This window comes from Branchiostoma floridae, chromosome 7, assembly GCF_000003815.2.
Source record: "Branchiostoma floridae strain S238N-H82 chromosome 7, Bfl_VNyyK, whole genome shotgun sequence".
In the NCBI taxonomy this organism is placed as follows: domain Eukaryota; kingdom Metazoa; phylum Chordata; class Leptocardii; order Amphioxiformes; family Branchiostomatidae; genus Branchiostoma; species Branchiostoma floridae.
Window position 1 is genome coordinate 10,924,078 of NC_049985.1, and position 22,735 is coordinate 10,946,812.

Consider the following 22,735-nt stretch of genomic DNA (forward strand, 5'->3'; position numbering starts at 1 on the left):
AGGAGGTCGTCTGTGAAAACACTTAAGATTTATTTGCTTGAACAATTTCATGAATAGAAATAGAGTTGGGGTCACTCCACTTAACGATAGGTCAGAGTAACATAACTGTGCATCGACAGAAATTATAGGCCTATGATCTCCAGGATATAATGGTCACAATTTCTGGATCGTCTGCCTCTGAAAACGAACCCACACGTCACATTTTAACGATGTCTACGAAAGGTTTATCTATAATCAACTATTCAGAGGCCGTATTCTGATTGATATGGTACTAGGATAGCATCTACACACAAATACCATTTAATCCGTTGCAATTTTGTGGGGTCACCTGTGAAATGCACGCAAAACAAGAGTTCAAAGACCTCACGCTTCTATAGATATAGTTTCTCCTATGTTTTATCTAATTGCAATTAATCAATCACGCAAATAACGTTTATATGCATATGGACATTCTATGTCTTCACTTATGGTTTCATGCCACTCTACGGTGAACATGATCAGCATATGGAAGATATTAAACGAAAACGAAACGTGACAGAAAAGACCAAAAACGACACCTCCCTGTGAACTAGTAGCTTCTCCCATTGACCCCATGACCCGGGAATGACAAACTCCACCACTTTCTGACAGCCTGCGCGTGCGGGGAAACAATTTTGTCCTCCAAGTCGACCTTTACATCCTGCGAGTCTTCGGTTATATTCAGACTCACATCATTTCAATCTACTGCTGATATTCAAATAACCACAAGAACACATTCAAGCATTCAGTGACAATAAGGACACCGAAGGAAACGTGGAGCTTTATACACGGAGGAATTAAGGCATTATTGTCCACAACTGTGCAGTCAAATTACTTCTTATGGCGAGTCAGCTGTGCCAAACCTTTTTTTCCTTTCTTCATTCATTCAGAGCCCCCGAAAGTGTTTGTCGGCCCCGGCAGCCCGTATGTTGTCCGGTGGGGGAAGAACATCACCCTGTCCTGCAGAGTCAAGGCCAAACCAGAGATCACCAACCTGTACTGGGAGAAGGACGGCCTTCCTGTCCGGTCTTTCCCACGGAGCAAAAAGTACAGGTACGTACGTACGTAGAGGTGTGTCAAGAACCAGAAAGTAGACACGGAACAGGATTATTGTGCGAAGGAAAAAGAGGTAATCTGCTGCTAGATCAAGGCATCATCCAGCTGGGATTGCCAGATAATCTCCAAGCAGATTCTACGTTAGCATAAGATAGTATCAAATGCTGCCAGAGGAATGAATCTTGCATAGGAGTGTGTTTTGCTACCCAGTCAGTTTTGATACAATCTTATGCCACGGGTAAATCTGCAAGGAGATTATAATTACTTCCTGGTACTTTTCGGTCAGCCGCCAACTCCACGAGTCACTTGTTCTAATTGAATGGTCATTCAGACCTGATGAAGGCTGCACCATGGACAGCCGAACATTTAGTGGGACTCAGTTTCAGCGTAACAGCTTAGATGTCTCATACCTCCGTGTAATAGTGCAAGTCTTTCTGAATTTCTTTATTCATAATTGTGAATTTCTTGCTGATTCGGTGAAATGCATATTTCCTATTGGTTGTCATAAGGCAGCAGCAGGACGTTGAAGTCGGGAAATGAATAACCTTTGACCTGAATGTAACTTCTTGTCAGTGTTCCTTAATTGCATATTGGGGACCAACCTCCGAGGGACAAATGTGACCCCAAATTCGACCTCCACCTCCTGCTGTCCGTTTGGAGTGGCACCATTTTCCTTATCACTTTCTGCCACTCCACAACATGCAAAATAGGCACGCCGAAAACAGAAACATCCGCCCATGGTGGTTACTGACTGTATTTTATTGCCCTTTTCTATCTACACAGAGGAGGGAACATGCGGAACCCGAACCTGCACGTCATCAACGTCGGCAAGACGGACGCCGGCAAGTACGGCTGCGTCATAGATCACGTGGTCGAAAGTACCAGAGCCACCCTTGACCTGGAAGTGCTCTGTAAGTACCCATGATATTCCTAGATATGCTATAAGCTGAAATACGGTTCTAATATAGATGTTGCTGTTCCTGTTCTGATTAAAAATGATGCCATAATGAGTCTATGAATATGTTCTATAATACCACATTCATTGTGGCAATAGCTGTAATGACAGTACACATGCTTTCATCAGAGTAGAAACATTCTGCGTTTTGGGTTCTTTTGCTGGTTCTTGGTAGAACAATTGATTAAAACAATTCAACCCTCCTTTTCATACAAGGCGAGTGCAGTGAAGGTACTCTCACCTATTTCATCGTTTGTTAACTGTTTTCAGAAAAAGAATTCGATTCCATTAACTAGTAGGCATTCTTCAAATATAATCGGCCACTAAGGCATCATTGCAGGACAGCGTTCAGAAACCGTTCCAGATTTTCTATCAGATGCCTTTTTTAGTTTTGATTGCTGTATGTCAGAGTAAGTAGAAGGCTCTCGCATTTGTTTCTAGATTTGCTGGCTGCCAATATAAAGCTCGCAGCACACATCCCAATAAAGCAGCCCTGCTTTAAAACCATGATGGATAGCCGGGATGCCTGGAACAGATGGCACGTCATCCATTATAGCGTGTTCCCTAAGCCTCGCACAGGTGTCATTTTGCAAGCAGCACTTTAAAAAACGATCACTCAATCTTTATCGCGCTTGGAACCGTTCGGAAAACATCGGTCACCTGTACAGACGTGGATATTCGTGACACGTAGAGATGAAGCAAAGAGCTGTATTTTTGTAAGTTTCTGTAATACACGGTCTTAGAATCACAGTGATTTAAGTGTCACATCGCAAGCAGCACTTCAAAACTTCGCCAGCACGGATTCCTGTCACGTAGCAATGAATGACTGTATTATTGTCAGTATTTATAGTGCACGGTCTAGGTGAAGGCCTAGGATCCTATAAGAGAGGTGTGTTATTTTGCAGGTACCAATTAAAAATAATAACATCATTCAAATGTGCACGAACTCACATTCGTGCCACATAAAACTATTCAAAGGGCAATGTTGTTGATTGAGTTTTATATTCGTATATATGCGCAATACTGGAATTACAGTAAGGGCGGGATGAACACGCGTGCGGAACATCTTTTATTGGATGTAAGCACAGAGAAGGTCGGCTCTGTACCAGCATCATTTTCCGCTCCCGCCAACCGCTTATTGAACTCAATCTCAGATCTGTCCTGTTGCATGTAACATCAGTAATCTGTCGCTGCACTGTTCGTATGCTAAGACTTATTTCGTCCAAGTACACGGGCATATTACCTGCTTGCGTTGCTTAACGTAAAAAAATCTTTGTGAATTGTGATTGTTTCCCCCTCCTCGTTATGTGTTTCGACCTGGTGTTTAATTGTCATATCTTCATTTTTACCTTGCTAGATTTAAAACTATTTAGTCTCTAGTTACGCTTTCAAGCCTTCCCTTTTGGGTCAAACTGTCGGATTCTTTCATTCTATTTTTTAATTATTTTTTGAAAATCTTCTAAAATCTCTTCGCCTGACCGAAGAGCAAGTTTAACTGGAAGTTGATAGCCTCCGTTGCTGTCTTCGAACGGGCTGGCTTTTGTTTACAGGGAGGGGGTCGCTGGTTCGTCATGTGCATGATTTTGGTCCGGGCGCTGTTTCTAACAAAGCAGCCCCGTTCAAAGACTGCAAAGGAGGCTAGGAAGTTGATTTGTCCAAAAGGTGTGGCAGTGTCAGTAAACATGGCCCCTGCCACATGAAGTAATCCTACACTTGACCGGTGCTGTGATTACTACCACAGAACTCTCCGGGACAGACGGGATATTAAAGTCTCTAATGCCAATAACACGCTAGGAATGTTTGGACGGAAATATGATTTTATATGCCAACAAAGTTTGACCTTCAATTCACGTAAAATAATAAGGGAAACATGCACGGAACACTGGTGTCTATTGGTAGACTTCAGTCTTTTCATGTCTATAGTGCAATGAATATCGGTAGTATCACAGGGACTGATATTGAAGGATATGTTGTTTGTTATTTATTTTACTATTATGTCGCACAAATGAACATAAACAATGAAGTCAGGAAAAGACCCCAAAAGCAAAGTGCAGGGGAAGGAGAAGAGCTAAATGCTTACACCTCTTAAGCTTGCATTAAACTTCGAAAACACTAATCAAAATACTAATGCAATAATTCTTAGATTAATTAGAAAATATAGTACTTAGATGTAAAAATATCTAGTACAATTGAATGGATAACTAAAGCATGTACAATTTTCCAATCCGACCTTGAATCTTCGCAAAAATACTGGCGGAATTATGATGTTTGCTGCATCATATATTAGGGATAGATATCGGTGCTGCCGCATACGGTTTTGGTACAGACGGAATATTAAACACTTCGGGGCATGCAATAACGGGTCATAGATATATGGACGGAAATATAACAATATGTTTAAAATCACACTCTGGTATTTTCTAGCCAGTATAACCTATATAGAATACAAAGTACATTGTTTATAAGAAGAAGACTATTATGTGTTGGTCGAAATACCATCAGTACAACATTAAACTTCCAGATGGACGGAATGTCAAAGCCTGTCAGGCGATAACACGTCAGGAATATATGGATGGGAATATAATGTACTTGCCAGCAAATCCTGGCCATTTTATTCCCTCGGGATGTTTCACCAAGGCCAACAGATTGCGAGTACCGATATTCCAACAGAACATGTAACTACTACTTCATGTATGTGGCTTCACCACGTCAGGAAATGGCACGATTTCCCATCCTTACAACTAGAGATTAGAATTAATCAACTTTATTGCACGACAATTGTACGTGCCACAGTGTATGGCAACAACGTTACACATAGTACAAGATAGAGGTATAGAATCAAACTCAACATCCTAATTAATAGAATTAAACAATAAAGGCTAGCATGGGCCGTTGATATAATTTGTTTTAATCGAGTGGGGCTAATCATGACTGTCGGGGTATTTATTTCTAATAACAAATCAGTCGTTTGCGTGTCATAAGTATAATTGTTACTCAAATTCACATCAATTACAAGTGTGATACAAAATTCTTTAGAATCATTTGAAACGGAGTAGTTATCGAAATAAAGTCAATGGCACACAATGCACGTTCAGTAAGATGTTTCCGACCGTCTGAAGTACCTTTTCTCACGCAGAGCCTCTGTTAAACCGAGGATTCCACGTTTCTGGGCAAGCATTCTGACCCCTAGCCAATCAGAGCATCGCCTAACTGCTTTATTAGGTCAAATCGATTCTCTGATTGGCTGATCACTGGTTAGAAACCACGCCCACAAAAGTGGAAACCTCAGCCCGGTGTAGCAGAGCCGCCTCAAAGTATATTGTACAAGCCGCGGGCTAGGCTCTGCCTATGAGAAAGTACTTGACTGTGGAAACACCTTACTGAACGCGGATTGTATGCCATTGACATTCGATAACGAATCCCTTTTAAATGATTATAAAGAATTTTACATCACACTTGTAGGTGCTGTGCCTCCTGAAGGTATATTATATAGCCCTCGGGCGAGACTCTGCCTATGAGAATACTGAAATACAGCTTTCCTCATTAAAAGCAGGTGTAGGTAACACGCTGAGGAAGCTTTCCATCGATCCCTGTCAGGAGACACAGCTGTATACTTTCTCTGAGACTGGTACCGTGATCCGTAATTAAAACTGGCAGCGAGGCCACACTAATTTAGTTCATTGGCTCTCAAAAATTTTGAATGAAGAAAAATGAAGAAAGAGGTCAAGGTCTTGATACGAAACTTGGATCTGCCAACGATCACTCCTTAAAACTGTGAACCAAGGTGCAGACTGTCTGAACAAGGCCACGCCAATTTAGTTCATTGGCTCTGGAACATTTTGGATGAAGAAAAATGAAGGTAAATAAACAAGACTTGACTCTAGATATGTAAACTCCATGAAACTGTAAACCAGGGCACAAACTACCTCTGTAACCTCTCCATGATCCAGTCTCTGATTTTCAGCCCGTCCAGTATTTGTTTCTGTAGGTCCTTCTCGCAGACCGTGGCATATCATACAACTTTTCTTACTATTTTTATGGCATGATTTTGTGAGCTGACAGCTACATTTGTAAAGAGATGTTGCTAGCCATTGAGTCAACCTTATTAACTCCAAGTGTACACTTGGTTAAGGAAGGATTGTGTTTGGTCAGATTTCTGTTTTTTCATTCCTGAATGAAAACCAATGAAAATCAGGCGTGCCCTGAGGGTGCTCCAGAGTACAGTGACGTGTTCCGTTGTTCCGTCGCACGATGAGTGATGACTGTATGCCAGAGTCAAGGATGCGGGCCCCATAATAGAGTTATATTACACATATCACACCATGGGAGCTGATATTACCCTCACAGAGCGGCGCACGGGGTGTATTAATAAGGGAAGAAATCAAAACCTGCTCTGATAGACATCAATAATACAAGTATGACAAATATTATTGCAATATTTACAACTTGCCAATTACAGATACTGGCACATTCCATCTTTTATATGTAATTTTGTTCAGGTTTGTGTTGACAATTTCCTTATACCAAGGATGTAATAAACGGGAATGAGTAGTGGTGGCCAGAAATTGGGTCTTGATTTAGATTCTCATGGAAGCAAATCAAAGAAAATCGTTTTCTCCAACACAATAAAATATCTGTTACCTCTGTATGCACTATTATATAGCGATACCAATTTCAACAATCATATCATGTGTTGAGCATCAAAACAGAAAATGTATTTTTTTTCATATTTCTAACCGCCGTGCTGTGCTTCTTAGTAAAAAGATGACATAGACACTTTGTGGAAATGCTCAAATTGATATATAACTACAGTTTGAACCAAACAGGTCAAAAGTCACCATGGTCTGATTTTTGTACGTGTTAAAATGCACGTTCACGTTGTTAGGTTTGGTATAATGTGACTCATGCATGTCACAGTTTATGTTGAATGTATTTAGCGCCCGTGGGCATGTGCACGGACACGAACGAATCAGTGACATTTTATCATTGTGCCTTACAATGCCTAGCCCGTATAAGCTTGTGAATTGAGCATCGTCAATTGAAATTTATGTAAACGGTGCATCATACCTATTGAGGGTTTTACCGTTTACGTACAATGAATGTAGATGGCAACTAAGGAGGTATCACCTCACCTATCCCTTTGCCTCTGAATGGGTCGTTGGGGCACCACGACACCATAAGGAGGTATAACGAGGTTTATACTGACATTTTTCAAACTTATCAAATACCAATTTATGATCATTTGCCGAGAAGAAAAGTGATCTCGAGCCTGTTTAGCTCTAATAAAGTCAATGATCAAATATGATTTAATCTTCCACTGGTCGCGACAGAGAACACACATGCTATGTACATCATTTACAGGTTAAATATGTGGGAGAAATTCCTCTTAGCTCTTTGAATTTCGATATCGGGTATAACACCCCGTCCTAAGGATTACAACAACTTATGGACAGTAGCATGCATGTCGGGTGAACGACACAGTCGGTATTCGACGTCCTGATCCAGAGACAATACGGGGTCTCTAAGCACTGGACTACGGACGATACCGTTTATAGTTTGTTTCTTTACATGTTTGTAACTATGAATCCCTGGATCATCTAGCGTTTGTTTGTTTGTAACAATGAATTCCAATCCTCTATTCCCTCCAGACCCCGCCAGTATCACCAGCCTGACGGAGTCCGTGTCCGTAGCGCTGACCGACACCATCACACTCCAGTGCTTCGCAGACGGCAACCCCGAACCGAACATCACATGGACCAAGGAAGGAGCGCCGGTAGAGCGCATGCGTGAAATCCAGACTTTTAGTAAGGGACTTCGCGCAAGCGCCCTCGTGCTCAACTACGCGGAGAGGAACGACAGCGGGAAGTACATCTGTACGGCCAGTAACGGGCTGGGCAAACCGGACGTACGGACACTCACACTTAATGTGGAAGGTACGGACTTGTTTCTTATACCTCCGTGTGATCAGGTTTTGTTTTCGGTGTGTTTGTTTGCCTGTCCGAAGTATTGGTATACGCAAGAGTGGCAGGACGTGAATGGGAACATTGTACAACATGTAGGCTAATGGCAGGAAGTGGAGGTCCTATGCTGGCATCGCATTTATTATAGGCACTAATGACAATGCTGAGTATCTAAACATACATTTATTAATATGAATATAAACACATAATTACACATGGCGATTCACATGTTAATGAAGACATATTGCAGCTGTACCATGAAACCACACACAACGCACCAACCCTCCCCATATCCACCCCAACACAGAAATAAACAAGTTACGTTACCAATATTTAGACTACAAAACACAGCGCTAGCATTAGATGATCTGTTAAAATGTTATGATAAAGTGAGAAGTCCCACAACAAATCCTGACCAATTACTACTATCACAGTCTTATTGTCCACAGTTAATTTTTAGCCTATCCTGCAAGAAAATTCAGCTTTTCCCACCTTGTGTTTCTTCTCATCGGACTGGACATTTCCTCGCGTTAACATCTTTTGTTGTCTCCTTTCCTGTCGCTGATCTACAAGTTTGTCGGTGATGTCGTTGTCTACGATTACGAGGAAAACGTTCCAAACTAAGAGTATATTTCAGGGTTGAATTGTCTTAAGTCAGAATTTGTTGGAAAACATGGACGCAAAACTCGTTGACTGAACTTAGCTAATGGTATCGTCTGAAGACCGTACCATTTAGACAGAGGGTCTTAAACAGCAGATCTTAAATACAACGGTGTAATGTCCAGTTATATGATCCGTAAAGGATTATACAAAGTCTTTGTTTTTGCTGGTTACGAAGGTTAGAGCTGATATTAGAAAGCAGTAAATGTTCTTCAGTCCAAAAAGTTGGCTAAATACCCCTTCACCCAGTTGTATTGGTACAATCCACCGATTTCCTACCTGATTATCCCAATCTGTCGAAATACACAGGTAAGTGTTGCTAGATTTTATGCAGCAGGATAAAGTAACTTAATTTTGCCAACCAACTGTGCATACATGTGTTTTGAAAACCTTTTTTTATGATAAAAGACAATGTGCGATATTATCATTTGTCAATGGACGACGTTATGTCAAAGATGCTCATAGTTTTGGACACCAATGAACGTTATATACACAGCACGACATAAAGTGATAGATTGTATTCACTTTTTGGAAAAAAAACTTAAAAGAAACATACATGTCAAACGATGAGGGTCGTGCTTTTTTCCGGTGTGCGAGAAGTCGACCTGAAAAGCTAAGTCTTTGCCTCACTTTCAATTCTTCACGTGTAGCGCACTTGTACATGTACTGAGATCACCCAGGAAGTTCAAATGATTTACCATGTTATAAAAGAACGTGTTCGCTATAAAATAAACATGCATCAAGCGATAAGGATCTTGTTTGCCCCTGTAGGAATGTTGTAGTTCCTTCATGTATTATGTATTCACACTGAGATCACAACCCTCCATGTTCATACATGTGTATGAGAAGGTTGAAGATGTGATCCCGTTCCTTCGGCTGTGAGAACAAACGATAAAGATCTTGTTTCAACCTTTGTAGGACTAAGTGCTCTCAACATCTATATCTGTAAAAGAATATCTCGTAAGGATACTCGACCGTGTCTCTATCTTTAGTTTAACACAACACTGATGATGAAGTAAAGGCGGTGGCACGATCGAGCGAAATCAAGTATCAGTACAGATATCTTTTTACTAATAAATGTTATTGATCTGTTAATAATTTTATGGGATATTAACTGTGACAGTGTCGGCGGATCGCAAGTTGAAATTCCTTAGCAATGTAAGAAATTTGATTAGTTTTTCCCACTATAGGAGAAAGTGTGCTTTACAGCTGAAATTAAATAGTTATGGTTAGTGTCCCTTCCCTACTTGTGTACATATTTATCATAAATTTTATGTGTGAGAAGATCCACATGTTTTACGATGTGATGTAACGCTCATCTTTATCCGCAAGGTGACCTATATCCGTTGCTTTTGAAAAATTGAGTATTTAGAGATATCAAGTCGACGGACGGCGGATCGGATTGAAATTGCAATATATTCAAAATACCGCAGTTGGAAACCACCGTCCGTCGAGTTCATATCCCTACCTACCCTGTTCAGAGACACAACCGATATAGGTTACCCCGCGGATAAAGGTGAACTAGAATTACCTGCTCCTTTGATGTAAGAAAACATGCATCAGACGATAATGATCTTGCTTTCCCGAACTCCCAGGAGAGCGTGCTTTGAACAGCTACACGCAGATAGCGATCTTTGCCGGAGCTGCAGCCGGCGGTGCGTGGCTCATCGTCTGTATCATCCTCGTCATAGTCTACGTCAGAAGACGGAACCAACAGAGACTGAGGGACGACTTTGCCTACTACTACGCCGTCGGACGCCGCCATTTTGAATACCTGACGAAGAAGGAGCTGCCGCCGATTCCACCACACGCGGCTGCCGCCCAACAAGCCAAGAAGATGCCTAAAAACGCAGGTGTGTGTCAGGTACCATAGTTTTGGAGATCATCAAAAATACCCGTTATTCTTTCGATCATCCTATTACTTTTTGAAGAAAGGATTTTGTCCCATTTTTCTATATATGACAAGTCAGCTTAAACGCAAATCTGCATAAAAGCTCTTGTGTTGGTTAACTTAGCAAACAGCTAATTTATTATCCAAGACAACAAACAATTCTCACCGAAGTTTTAGGCTGTCTGCAATGCAGCCTCCATGATCAGATTCATTTGGTCAATCAGTTAGGACACGTAACCCATAGCTAACGGACACGTGGTGTCCGATTATACAAGTATTTCTTGTACGAGCTGATCATGATATAAGTAGACAGGTAGAGGACGGTCTGCTGCTAAATATGAAATATCGCTTTCTTTTTCTGTGGGAATGCGCCCCTTCTCCTACAATCCAGAGAATGCATGTATTTATTGCACAGTCTGATTCTAACCCCTTCCTCCTATCCCAGTGGGCAGGTTAGCCCGAGTGGTGCACAAGTACGCGCCCCAGGCGGAGGACGAGCTGATGCTGGAGGTGGATGACGTGCTGGAGATCGTGAAGACGGACGAGGGCGGCTGGTGGGTCGGCTACCTGAAGGGCAAACTGGGCCTGTTCCCCTTCAACTACGTGGACTTGCTGCCCGAGAAAGGTACTGCACTCACACAGTAAACAACTAACTTGGTAGGAGACACATGTTATATATCCTATTTTCCTTTCATAACAAATGATACATACATATTGTTCAACACAAATTACTGTCTAATGTACAAATATTTTGTCAGTGTATGTACATCAAACTCCTTGTTCTGAACATGGAACATGGCATACAAATGTACTTATACTGACAAAAACTAGTACATAATATTGTATAGTAGTTTGTGCTAACGATGAAAGTGCATTAAAATCTATAAAGGTACCCATGTTCTGTTGTGTTTACTCATTGGCGTGTGGCAATGTTTTTCTACAATCTTTGTACGAATTTAATAAAGGTGACAAATCCATAGACAGAAATATTTGAGGACTTGAGGTAACACACCTGTTCTGTACTCAGAAATGTTTAGATATGTATAAAATGTATAAAAGATTGGTAGCCGTTTTGCTAGCTGATGAGTCATAGTAATAAAGTATATTTCCCACAGCCACCATGGGAAACGGTAAGGCCAAGTCCCCCCTGAGAGCGGACCTGACTGACTCGGAGTACCAGGCACTGGACCCGCCCGTGAAACAGGGCCCGCCCGGCTCAGAGAGGGTAAGGGTAAGGCACTTCATCTTCTTCCTTCCTACATCAAAACAAGGATATAGATTGTTTTTAAAAGATACCAAGCTCTTGGGATCAGTTTAGATCAAACAGACACACTCCAGTGTTAAGGTTTCATTGGACGTCAATCTACATAAGGAAATGGGACAAGGTCAAGGAATCAAAATACTTCACAGAACGTATTTTTACAATACATTTTCTAACTTCTACGAAAGTCCAATGATCTTTCCTGCTCTCAAAATTAAAACTATTATGACATCATTGGTTTTGGTCAGCCAATACGATATCCTATAAGGAAGAAATTTGGCCTCGAATAATATCTGAAAGCTTGAACGATTCGTACCGTAATTGTCTACTTCGGTCGCATGATTAGTGAAATATCAGTACAATCCGAATGTTATATATTCCCGTATTTGTACCCTACAGGACAGCATATCACTGCCGGAGCCTCTGACGGGCGACTCCTTCAGCAAGGCCACCACGCTGGTCGCCGAGAAAAAGGAGAAAGACAACCCGAACCTTGTTGCATGTAGTGGGAACAGATGAAAGGAGCAAGAGTTATGAGTGAAGAGAAATTGTACAGAAACTACTTATGGATACATACGCCAGGAATATATGGTGTTTGCACGTGACGCCAGAGCAGCCATGTTGGTTGGCTAAACCTGGCATTGACCGATCCTGACTGTCCATCATGATTAGAATCTCAACCAATGTCCATTAGCGGTCCGTTTCGACCAATGAAAGAGCATTTTTAGGTTCATTCTTTATTCCTACGTTTTAACGAAGGTGGGCGTGGGTATGGATGGGGCTATTAGAGAATTGTGTGTAAGGGGCGGCAATCACGTAGGCAAAATCAAATTTGCTTGTCAGCTTCCAGGTTTAACCAATCAGCATGGCGGACAATGATTACGTCAGAGTCACATGAGTGCAAACACCCTGTAGAGGATGTTGTGGATTTCGTGACGTTTTGTATTTCCTGTCCGACAACTATGTGGGTTCACTGTGCAGTGGAACCGTGTCGAGTAGCCTGCAGTAATGCCGTGAACCGCAAGAGGGTGTACATAAGATTGCGGTGGATGTCTGCAGATGTTGTACAAAGCTATTGTGGTGGACAAAAGTCCATGTCTAAGTGTAAAACGGTTAGTAGACTTCAAAGAATCTAAGGCTTCCAAGTCTTTATAATGCCGTTCTCAAAAGAACACGAGTTGCTATGTTCCGTGTCGTTGAGAAAATGTGATATTTGGTAAGCATGGCGGCAAATGGACCCGCTGCAAATACAGAGAGCGTCAGAGAGCTGACATGCACCTGACATGGCAACAGCAACTATTTATGGTGAACCTTTCTCAATCAATTTCGGAAAAGCGCCATCTGACGGTACTATTGTGTAAATGCACATGCCGTCTTCGATGGTGAATCCGAGGTTGGATGTTACTGAAGTAAATGATAGCTCAAACGTGCCTGTGTATTGTAGACCCTGTACATATATAGATATAGGCGTATATGATGTGTTGGAGCTGTGATTTTCTTGTACTCAGTGGATATGGGGTATATTGTACGGCTCGAACCACACCAACCGATAGCACATACATAACCTTGTGATGTCTAGCAAGATATCGACACTAATTCCCCATAGACGTTGCTGTAGAAGCGAAAAAAAAATGTACAAATTTGGGGGAATGTACGATCAACTGTAAAGTCCGACGGTCTTTACCAAACTTCTTTTGTGGCTGAAAGTTTTAGAAACTGACCAAACAGGGTGCATGAATAAATAACTAAAAATAGCTATAACTATTCTGCTAAGTCTCTTGGCTCAAAATCATTCGCTCCATTTGGTCAATCTCTACTATTTGTTTCATTGTCGAAAGAAGTCTGACGAAGACTATATAACGTCTAGCAGTGAATTCTGTGTAGTGGATGTAGTCATTAGACTAGTTAGATTGGTAATTTTGTACTATCCGTTTGTTTTATCTCTGACATGTCAATGATGTTGCGTTTCTCTGGAAAAAACGGACCAAAGTTTATTAGATTTCAGGGTGTCGTTTTGTAATTTTCTATTGGTTTGCACTTGTCTTTGGAAGTCTTTATGGATGTAACGATTTGGGTAGAACATGGTGATACTTTGTAAAGAAACATTGTAACTGTCGCGTGTTTTGTACTCATTTCTACTCAAGGCCTGGCCACACGCGTTGTGCGATAGTAGGACGATCAGAAACTGTGAGCATTCATGAGAAAGTCACGAACTGATACAGAAGTCTTGTTACGGAAAAGGTTGTGTTAGTTCATTGTCAGTTGTTGTTCCTGCCACATCTTGAAAATTATACGACATCAAAATCGCACGACGGGTGTGACCAGACATCAGGCTGTGCGTGTCTGTGACGAACTTTCAGACATCGAGCATTGTTTATATTATGGCAAGATGATCGAACCAGATGAAGATAGATCTAAATACTACTCGTCAATTTATAAGATATCCAAGAACCTAGATCTTTCATTTCATTCTATTTTTTTCATGCACATCTGACATAACACACATATCAAAATGTACTCGATCCGATGCTCTTAGCTACATATGTCAATTTCCACACATTTTTTAACATTGCGTTCCAAGCAAATTAGAATCATAAATGATTTGAGTCATTTGACTGAATTTGACTGTTATTTGAATGGCTAAAAGTCTATTGAAAAACTAAAATTTATTTTTCCATCATCATAACAAATACATTGGATACAGCATCGAGTAGCTGGGAAAATGGTTGTTGCGTACATTTTACCAAAGGGAACCATAAAATCTGATGTGTGCAGACAAGTGGTAATTACAGACAGGATTCTTAATTCTTCTGTAAATACGAACATCATTTTGTGGTCAAATTGCCCAGCAGATTCTTACGTATGAGTGGTAACTTGTACAGGTTTGACGGTACAACAGAGCACCGAATAAGGGTGTGAATGAACTTACAAATAAGCGAATGGTCTATGAGTGAATTAACATTTGGACATTACAATGACATGAATTAATATTTGGATATTATAACAAGCCTATAAGTACCAGCAATGTTCTTGGCCCTACATTAGATAATTTTCACATGCCAAAAAGGGCTTATTATGGTTTCTGTTGATTTACCTTGATCCTGTTTGCTACACGCCAATGCCACAATCTTATTGGCTACGAAGATTCCGCTTGCAACAACGAGAAGCCATACAGTCACGTCCCCAATCATCGCGAGATTATGCAAAGTGAATGCCCATAAAAGGATGGGTATATGCGAGGCTACCACCCATCGAAATATGCGGTGGAAGATCAGTTCGACAGAGTACATAAAAATGACGCAGACAGCTAGTTGTGTCTGGTGTATAGAAACCACTGTGTCCAGTCCCACGTTGAAATGTCGGACCAGAATGGTGCTGACTGTGGAGGTAGTTTCCGCGTGACTCCACGTGAGGCTGAAACCCTCGCAGTTCTCGACCAGCAGCAGGTAGCACCAGCGGTGTGCTGTGGACATCTCAGCCATGTGGTTCTCCGCAATGTTCAGCGTCAGGAACAGGCATGCACACAGGAAGAACGGCGGGAGCATTTTGGCCACACCGGCGGACAGCGGGAAACCATAAAAATCCAAAATGGTGGAGGCAGCGTTACAGAGGATGCTTACACTGAAGCTGGTGATCACTGGGCTGAGTTCCCGGATGTAGTCGTTCCAGGAAGTTTTGTATACGACCACGAGCCAGTAGATTTGAACGACGGCTTGCCAAAAGAACATGAGGGGAAGCAGCATGGGTAGGTACATGTAGGGGATGGTGGTTGCACCCTCTGCATCGTACGGCATCTGGAAAATATTTTCGAATTTTTTTGTTAGGTGTGAATTTTCGCTTAAGAGGCTTTCTGTCCGTCTCCCACCCTCTCTCCGATCGATAATGGGCCTCCTATCGGCGCTCCGTGGTACTCCAGTGGAACGTTCGGTTTTTATGAATAGCTTTCGGAGCAGAGAATACTGGTGTATGTGAGGGCCCCTGGCGACTTTGTTGAAACTGCAGGGTGCATGAACCGACTATGTTTGAGAATTTGAAAGATCAGCTCAAGAAGTGACGATTTGGGGTATATACCTACATATGTAGGTTACTCCAGCGAAGCATCAATTATGCAAATGAGGAAGTCTTTGCCATAGACACGATGTAATACTACATGTATTATAGCAATGCCTTGGTGTTAAATGACGGTAGTTTTATACTTGGAGCATTTGGAAGTTAAACAAATGTTAACATTATTTGGCATAGATCATGCAAATCAGGGCCTAATTTACATGATCATGATTTATACGTATTTTACGTGTAGATTCGATAGCAGTAAGCTAACTTAAAGGCTAACGTATTTTATAGATTCGCCGAGTTGCCATGTTAGACATGCTGACCGTCTATTTCGTACAGATGTTAGCCCGAGCCTATGTTTGTACATATTCACAACTTAACAGATCTTACGATGGGACCTACCTTTTCCTGGTTTTCCTGAGTCTCTGCCCAACCCATATTCTTACAGAAAAAGACTCAAAATATTGGCCAAAATATGACCGGCGACCACTCCTGTACAGGGATGACGTGGTGGCAGGGCGTCTGTAAAGTTGTCTGACGAGTCGAATGACGTCATAGAGTTTGCCTCGCGGCTCAAAAGGACGAGGCCTTTGTCTTTACCTTTCAGATACATGTTATCAATAAGTCCTCGGCGTCACCCAGAAATAATAACCACAACTCTCAAAGCATAGATGTCAAGTATAAAGTCTTAAATGAATGTGTACCAAAAATTCAAATTATTGTGATCATTACTTTGCAGGCGACACTCAGTAACGTCAAGTAAGGTAGAAGGGGGAAAACGTGAACAATTGAGCTGCGACTGAGGTGTGCGGGTCAACTTGTAGACGATACCCCACATCATAGCATGCAAAATATGTAATGATTACTACTTTTTAAGAACAAGCGACCGGAAAGACTGATGAAACCACCAAGAAAAAGTTGGCAGTGCCGCTGTCTTTGCTTTTAGGATTCCTATCAGTCATATACGTGATGTACAGTGGAATAGTAGTGGATAAGATAGAAACGACGCAAAGGCATCAAGTACATTATATTATTAGTACAATAACATATATATATAACAAATTACGCAAGTGTCGCGGTAGTCTATTCGTTTGCCTGCAATGAACCTAAGAATCTAAAGCTATTTTCGATAACGAGTCAACCAACCAACCATCACCAACCAAACATGTCAGACTGGTAGGTAAGGTCATAGGTCGAAGGTTAAGGGCTTATTAAAGTAAAAGACATAAATTGAAGTAAATGAAACAGTGCGTTTTACTTTACATATACAACTGTCTCGTAATAGCTTATTTCTATGTTCCAATGTACATTTTTAGACTCGCATTTGGGTGAAATTAGTAAAGGCGTATTACACCGTTTATGATACAATGTAGTGGACAACGAGTGAATCGAATGCTGCATAAAATCACAATACACTGACTATTTGTTTACAACACAGTAAAAGTCCGGTTCAAATATCCTATATATATTATTATGTCGGGTTTCCTTGCATAAAATGTCTATCACTGAAACCTTAATTGAACCATATTTTCACGTAGTTTTACTCAAAGTGTACAGTGTTTTCCCATGTACTGCTGGTAGGGGTTTTTAAAATAACTCCTTTCTCAGAAGAGTCTTGAAAGTTGTTTACAAGATCTGAGTCAGTGTCAATAATTTCTAACAGCTGATCTTCGACAAATTCCTCTCGCTTACCTCCTTGAAAAAAGTAGGGGCGACTTCGTGTTACCGGAGCAACCTTCGCGAACATGACGAGCGCGGTTAGGACGAGTAGGCCGTACAGAAACGTGTCGTCCACACCGCTAGCACGACGGAGACAAAACGCCCATATCAGGAGGGGAGGGAAAAACGCTACTGTCCACCTGAATTTATCACGGAAGACCAGCTCAACTGTGACAGTAACAAGGACGCCGATCGCCAGTAGGACCAGGTGAAGGGTCATCACGGTGTCCGGCACGATATGGAAGTCCTGGACGAGCAGCTCGCTGACCAGCGCCGCGGTCTGGACGTAGTTCCAGGTCAGGTTGAAGGCCACACAGTTCTCAACCAACAGGGCGTAACACGCGCGGTGACAAAGGGACATTTGGTGGGAAACCTGCTTCTCCGTGTTCTCGAGCGTTTTGTGCGTAACGAGCAGACATCCAATCAAAACACACTGATTGAGAACCTTCACTAGCACTGCGTAGGGCAAGTCCAGTGGAAGTACAGTTACCACCCAGTCACACAGTGCGCTTAGACAAAAGGTCCCTACGACCAGTTCGGGGTTGGGAGGAATATAAATGTTCTCCCAGGAGTCCCAGTAGATCAGAGCCGCCGCTTTCCAGACGACGCAAACGATGGTTGGAGCATCCGCGACAACAGTACTTACCAGTACTTACCAGCGCCAGTTCCGTGTTTTCTTGTGTGAAAAGGTCGGAGGTCACTATTTACACTGTAAATCGTGAAATATTCGAGGAGCTTTTATGTTCATGTTTCCTAAGTTTTGGTGGTGAACTTTGGCCGTTAAACTCGTCCTACTGTGAACACATGTGCTACTTTGCTTCTGTAATGCCGCTGTGGGTCTATAACCATAATCATCTGGTGTATTTTGCCAGCCAGTAGGTACCTCAAGTATGAGTAATGAGGCTGTTTAACGTGGTCGAGGCACCTCCTCGAGCACGGGACCCCCGTTTTACGTCCCTCCCGGAAGACGATTTCGTGGAAAACTTCGTGAGGCTACAGCAATCCGGACGTCCTTGGTTGGTCCCCCATCCAAGCACTATCCGGACCGCGCGTTGCTTAACGTCCGAGATCGAGGGATCGGGTGTACCAACGCGCCACGCGGCCATAATACTACATTGTTTCCACTGCTAAATTGAATGTGTCAGAGAGCGCCTTCTAACACCTGATACTGTAGATAGGGTTAAGTTCTCACAAACTTGGAAAATATTTACAGTAAAAACCCGTTGGGCAGTTTGGGACCTTGTCCATCATGTGTTAGAATTGATCTTTTGTTGTCATGCGCTGACGGGCCATACATGTAGGTCTCTAATTACAGTCAGCCTGAGGCTTGTTTGAACCGTCAACCTCCTGAGGTGAAGGTCTTGCAACATGATTGGTGATGTAACACTATGTTTTGAACAACTTTATGTCTAATCTTAGGTTCCACTGATTGGTAATTCTTTGGTAACAAATAAAAACAGTGACACGAAAGGAGAATGAGATATTCTAACGGTCAAGAACCAAAAACACATTGACTTGTGAGCTCACATAATATCCATTTGGGCAATCTCTACTATTTATTCCAGCCTCGAAAGAAGTCTGACGGAAACTTCTAACGATTGAAGACATTGTCATGATGTACAAACAGCGCTCGAGGCAATGCAATGATAGGTCAGGGTCTAAAATTTGAAGTAGGATCGTTAGAATGTCGGAATGGGTTACTTATTCATTATAGAGGTATTACAATTTATCGGTCGCAAGTGTCATGGTGGTCTATTTGTTTATTTGTAACTAAAGAATCTTCATCTATTATACAATCTTTATTGACACGACAAAAGTACAGCAACTTTCGTAAGGTCTACATGTATAACAACTACTTACAGTACAACTTAACACATATATATGGATATCTACAGGTATGGATACATCAACATAAAGGGTCTAGCATGTAATTTACACTATTGGTTCTACGGTATAAACAATCGTGGATATATTTGCCTACTTGTACACAGTGAGGATTATTGCCTCCCAGGATGTAGTTAAGTTTATCTATCGAACAGAGAATAGCAAATTCTTTAGAGCAAGCTGAAAGTAATGTGAACAGCTCTGTGCGTTTATCATTATAACGAGAACAATCCATAACAAAGTGACGTTCGTCTTCGATCTCATTTGGGCAGAATGGACATAACCTCTGGTCACGGGGAATTTTCGAAAATCTTCCGGCTTCTATATTTAGTTTGTGACTACAGATTCTCATCTTTGTAATTGCTCTACGAAGTTCGAAATTGTGTACATTCGAAAGATACTTCTTTTGTCCGCATCTTTTCTTTAGCGTAGAATACACTGACTATTTCTTAACAACGTAGTTAACGATTAGTCCGGTCCAAACATCCTACATATTGTTTTGTCGGGTTTCGGTACATCAAATGTCTTTCACTAAAAGCACTGTTGAACCATATTTTTAATGATAGCATGCAGGATCATAACATGATAGTATATAGTGGATATATGTGGAGAAGGAGACCTCAAGCCAATCGTTCACACTTACGCCACATCTTCAGAAAAGACGCTGGAGCCGCATGTTCCCCGTTTAGGAACTTTATTCGAACCGACACACAACAAACATGTTTCGCCGTGTGGCTTCCTCAATGTTATGGGCTCGAATGAGCATAGTACAGCATGTCCTCGCTTTTATAGGCCTAGTGCAAATTGCACTGACCAGATGCAGGGTGCCATAGGTGGCTTAACCAATCACAGTACAGCAAAGTAGTGCAGTCTGCTCTATAGGAGCATTACATGTCACATGACCTCACTTGACCTTTAAAGAATGACTTTATCTATTGTTCTAGAAAAATCATACTTGTCACAAAGCCAATACATAAACCAGAGAGCCCGATGTTGTTTCTCGTGTTGTCTGTGCCGCAGTTGTGCTGTCTTCTTGCTCTGGCATTGAAGCTCTGGCGTCTCAGCGCTGCAGGCTTTACCAACAGTGGCGACGTCTTCAGGCTCTCTTCTTTCGCTGTGAAGTCTTGATAGTGTATAGTGCTATCATGAGCAAAGTGTATGTATAAAATACATCATGGAGTATTCGGTATCACCCAAGGTACCCTTTACTCTGGTCTGCAGTGTTTACCTATGTACAGCTGGCAAGGGGGTTTAAACAACTCTATTCTCAGAAGAGTCTTGAAAGTTGTTTACAAGATCTGAGTCAGTGTCAACAATTTCTGACAGCTGATCTTCAACCAATTCCTCTTGATTATCTCCTTGGGAAAAGTCGGGACGACTTCGTGTTACCGGAGCAACCTTCGCCAACATGACGAGCGCGGTTAGGACGAGTAGGCCGTACAGAAACGTGTCATCCACACCGCTAGCACGACGGAGACAAAACGCCCATATCAGGAGGGGAGGAAAAGACGCTACTGTCCACCTGAATTTATCACGGAAGACTATCTCAACTGTAGCAGTAACCAGGACGCCGATCGCCAGTAGGACCAGGTGAAGGGTCACCACGGTGTCCGGCACGATATGGAAGTCCTGGACGAGCAGCTCGCTGACCAGCGCCGCCGTCTGGACGTAGTTCCATGTCAGGTTGAAGGCCACACAGTTCTCAACCAACAGGGCGTAACACGCGCGGTGACAGAGGGGCATTTGGTGGGAAACCTGCTTCTCTAAGTTCTCGAGCGTTTTGTGTGCAACGAGCAGACATCCCATCAAAACACACTGATTGAGAACCTTCACTAGGACTGCGTAGGGCAAGTCCAGTGGAACTAAAGTTGACACCCAGTCATACAGTGCACTTATACCAAAGGTCCCTACGACCAGCTCGGGGATGGGAGGGGTGAAAATGTTCTTCCAGGAGTCCCTGAGCCAGTAGATCAGAGCCACCGCTTTCCAGACGACACAAACGATGGTTGGAGCATCCGACATGGCGACAACAGTACACGCCGACGACAGTTGAGGCACAACTAGTCTTCCAAATAGCCGCTTTTACTCTGAGCTGCTGGATTTAATGTTGGAACCGGTCAGACGCTTCAGATATCATCTGTCATCTTTTGTCTAGGGACATGTTGGGCGGAACGTGCTTCAAGGTGGCCTGAGGCCAGTACTACGTGAAAGCCACCTCTTTGATTCCAGACGAGACAATTGACGGTTAAAGCACACATACATATTATGTCAACTTTCTAGCAAATTGCAGGTTTTTTACTGGTACGATAATGTTGAACATAACCGGTGTCCTGATGATGCGTTTCAGTTTTACACCGTGGGTACGTTCTGTGTTCGATCTGAGACGGGTAATGCCCGCTGATCCGTTACGGAGTGACTTTTGTCTAACCCGCCTAACTACTGTGCTGTGCAGGTGAGGTAAGCCGTATATTATAAGCTTAGGTCAAAGTGCATCAGGGAACGTCGCACATTAGATCAAACTGAGTACCTGCGTGATCACTTGTCTTGAGGCACTATTTTAGCCAAGTCGTATAGCCTTTGTTAAGGTGGGTTCACAGTTCGCGCGTGCGTATATATTCAAGTCCGTGTACGTACGTCTTAGCCTCTACCAGGCTCCTTGGGGCGCTGGAAAAATAATAGATTACAACACGGGGCATTCCATATCACCCGAGGTACGGCCCGACCTCGGATAAAACATCAGTTTTACTCAGTCTACAGTGTATTCTCATGTATTGCTGGTAGGGGTTTAAATAACTCCATACTCAGAAGAGTCTTGAAAGTTGTTTACAAGATCTGAGTCAGTGTCAACAATTTCTAACAGCTGATCATCAACAAATTCCTCTTGCTTCCCTCCTTGGGAAAAGCCGGGACGACTTCGTGTTACCGGAGCAACCTTCGCCAACATGACGAGCGCGGTTAGGACGAGTAGGCCGTACAGAAATGAGTCATCCACACCGCTAGCACGACGGAGACAAAACGCCCATATCAGGAGGGGAGGAAAAAACGCTACTGTCCACCTGAATTTATCACGGAAGACCAGCTCAACTGTGACAGTAACAAGGACGCCGATCGCCAGTAGGACCAGGTGAAGGGTCACCACGGTGTCCGGCACGGTGTGGAAGTCTTGGACGAGCAGCTCGCTGACCAGCGCCGCGGTCTGGACGTAGTTCCAGGTCAGGTTGAAGGCCACACAGTTCTCAACCAGCAGGGCGTAACATGCGCGGTGACAGAGGGACATT

General features: G+C 42.5%; 2 protein-coding genes across 3 annotated transcripts in view; one reads left to right on the top strand and one right to left on the bottom strand.

Moving 5' to 3' along the window:
• Positions 1–13,915, top strand: part of LOC118419773 (nectin-4-like) — a 38,794-nt gene extending 24,879 nt beyond the window's left edge. The window contains exons 4-10 of one of the 2 annotated variants that reach the window (XM_035826360.1): positions 909–1,071; positions 1,858–1,985; positions 7,678–7,962; positions 10,245–10,502; positions 10,986–11,165; positions 11,656–11,765; positions 12,201–13,915. In XM_035826360.1, coding sequence (XP_035682253.1) covers positions 909–1,071; positions 1,858–1,985; positions 7,678–7,962; positions 10,245–10,502; positions 10,986–11,165; positions 11,656–11,765; positions 12,201–12,320 — 1,244 coding nt within the window. In that variant the 3' untranslated portion in view covers positions 12,321–13,915. Of the gene's footprint in view, positions 1–908; positions 1,072–1,857; positions 1,986–7,677; positions 7,963–10,244; positions 10,503–10,985; positions 11,166–11,655; positions 11,772–12,200 lie in introns of both variants that reach the window. The other variant, XM_035826358.1, reaches the window with a different exon arrangement.
• Positions 13,916–14,513: 598 nt separating this feature from the next.
• On the bottom strand, positions 14,514–16,381 carry LOC118420338. Its single transcript, XM_035827110.1, has 2 exons — positions 16,257–16,381; positions 14,514–15,595 (listed from the first exon to the last, which is right to left on the bottom strand). Exons 1-2 carry the CDS (start codon positions 16,290–16,292, stop codon positions 14,843–14,845), a joined length of 789 nt encoding a protein of 262 aa, XP_035683003.1. The 5' UTR covers positions 16,293–16,381; the 3' UTR covers positions 14,514–14,842.
• Positions 16,382–22,735: the final 6,354 nt, after the last annotated feature.

Bases quoted from the DNA above. Each gene is read 5' to 3' on its own strand.
- LOC118420338 (XM_035827110.1), bottom strand. From the start codon at position 16,292: ATGGGTTGGGCAGAGACTCAGGAAAACCAGGAAAAG. The intron at 15,596-16,256 runs GTAGGTCCCATC...AATATTTTCCAG, and splicing joins CTCAGGAAAACCAGGAAAAG to ATGCCGTACGATGCAGAGGG.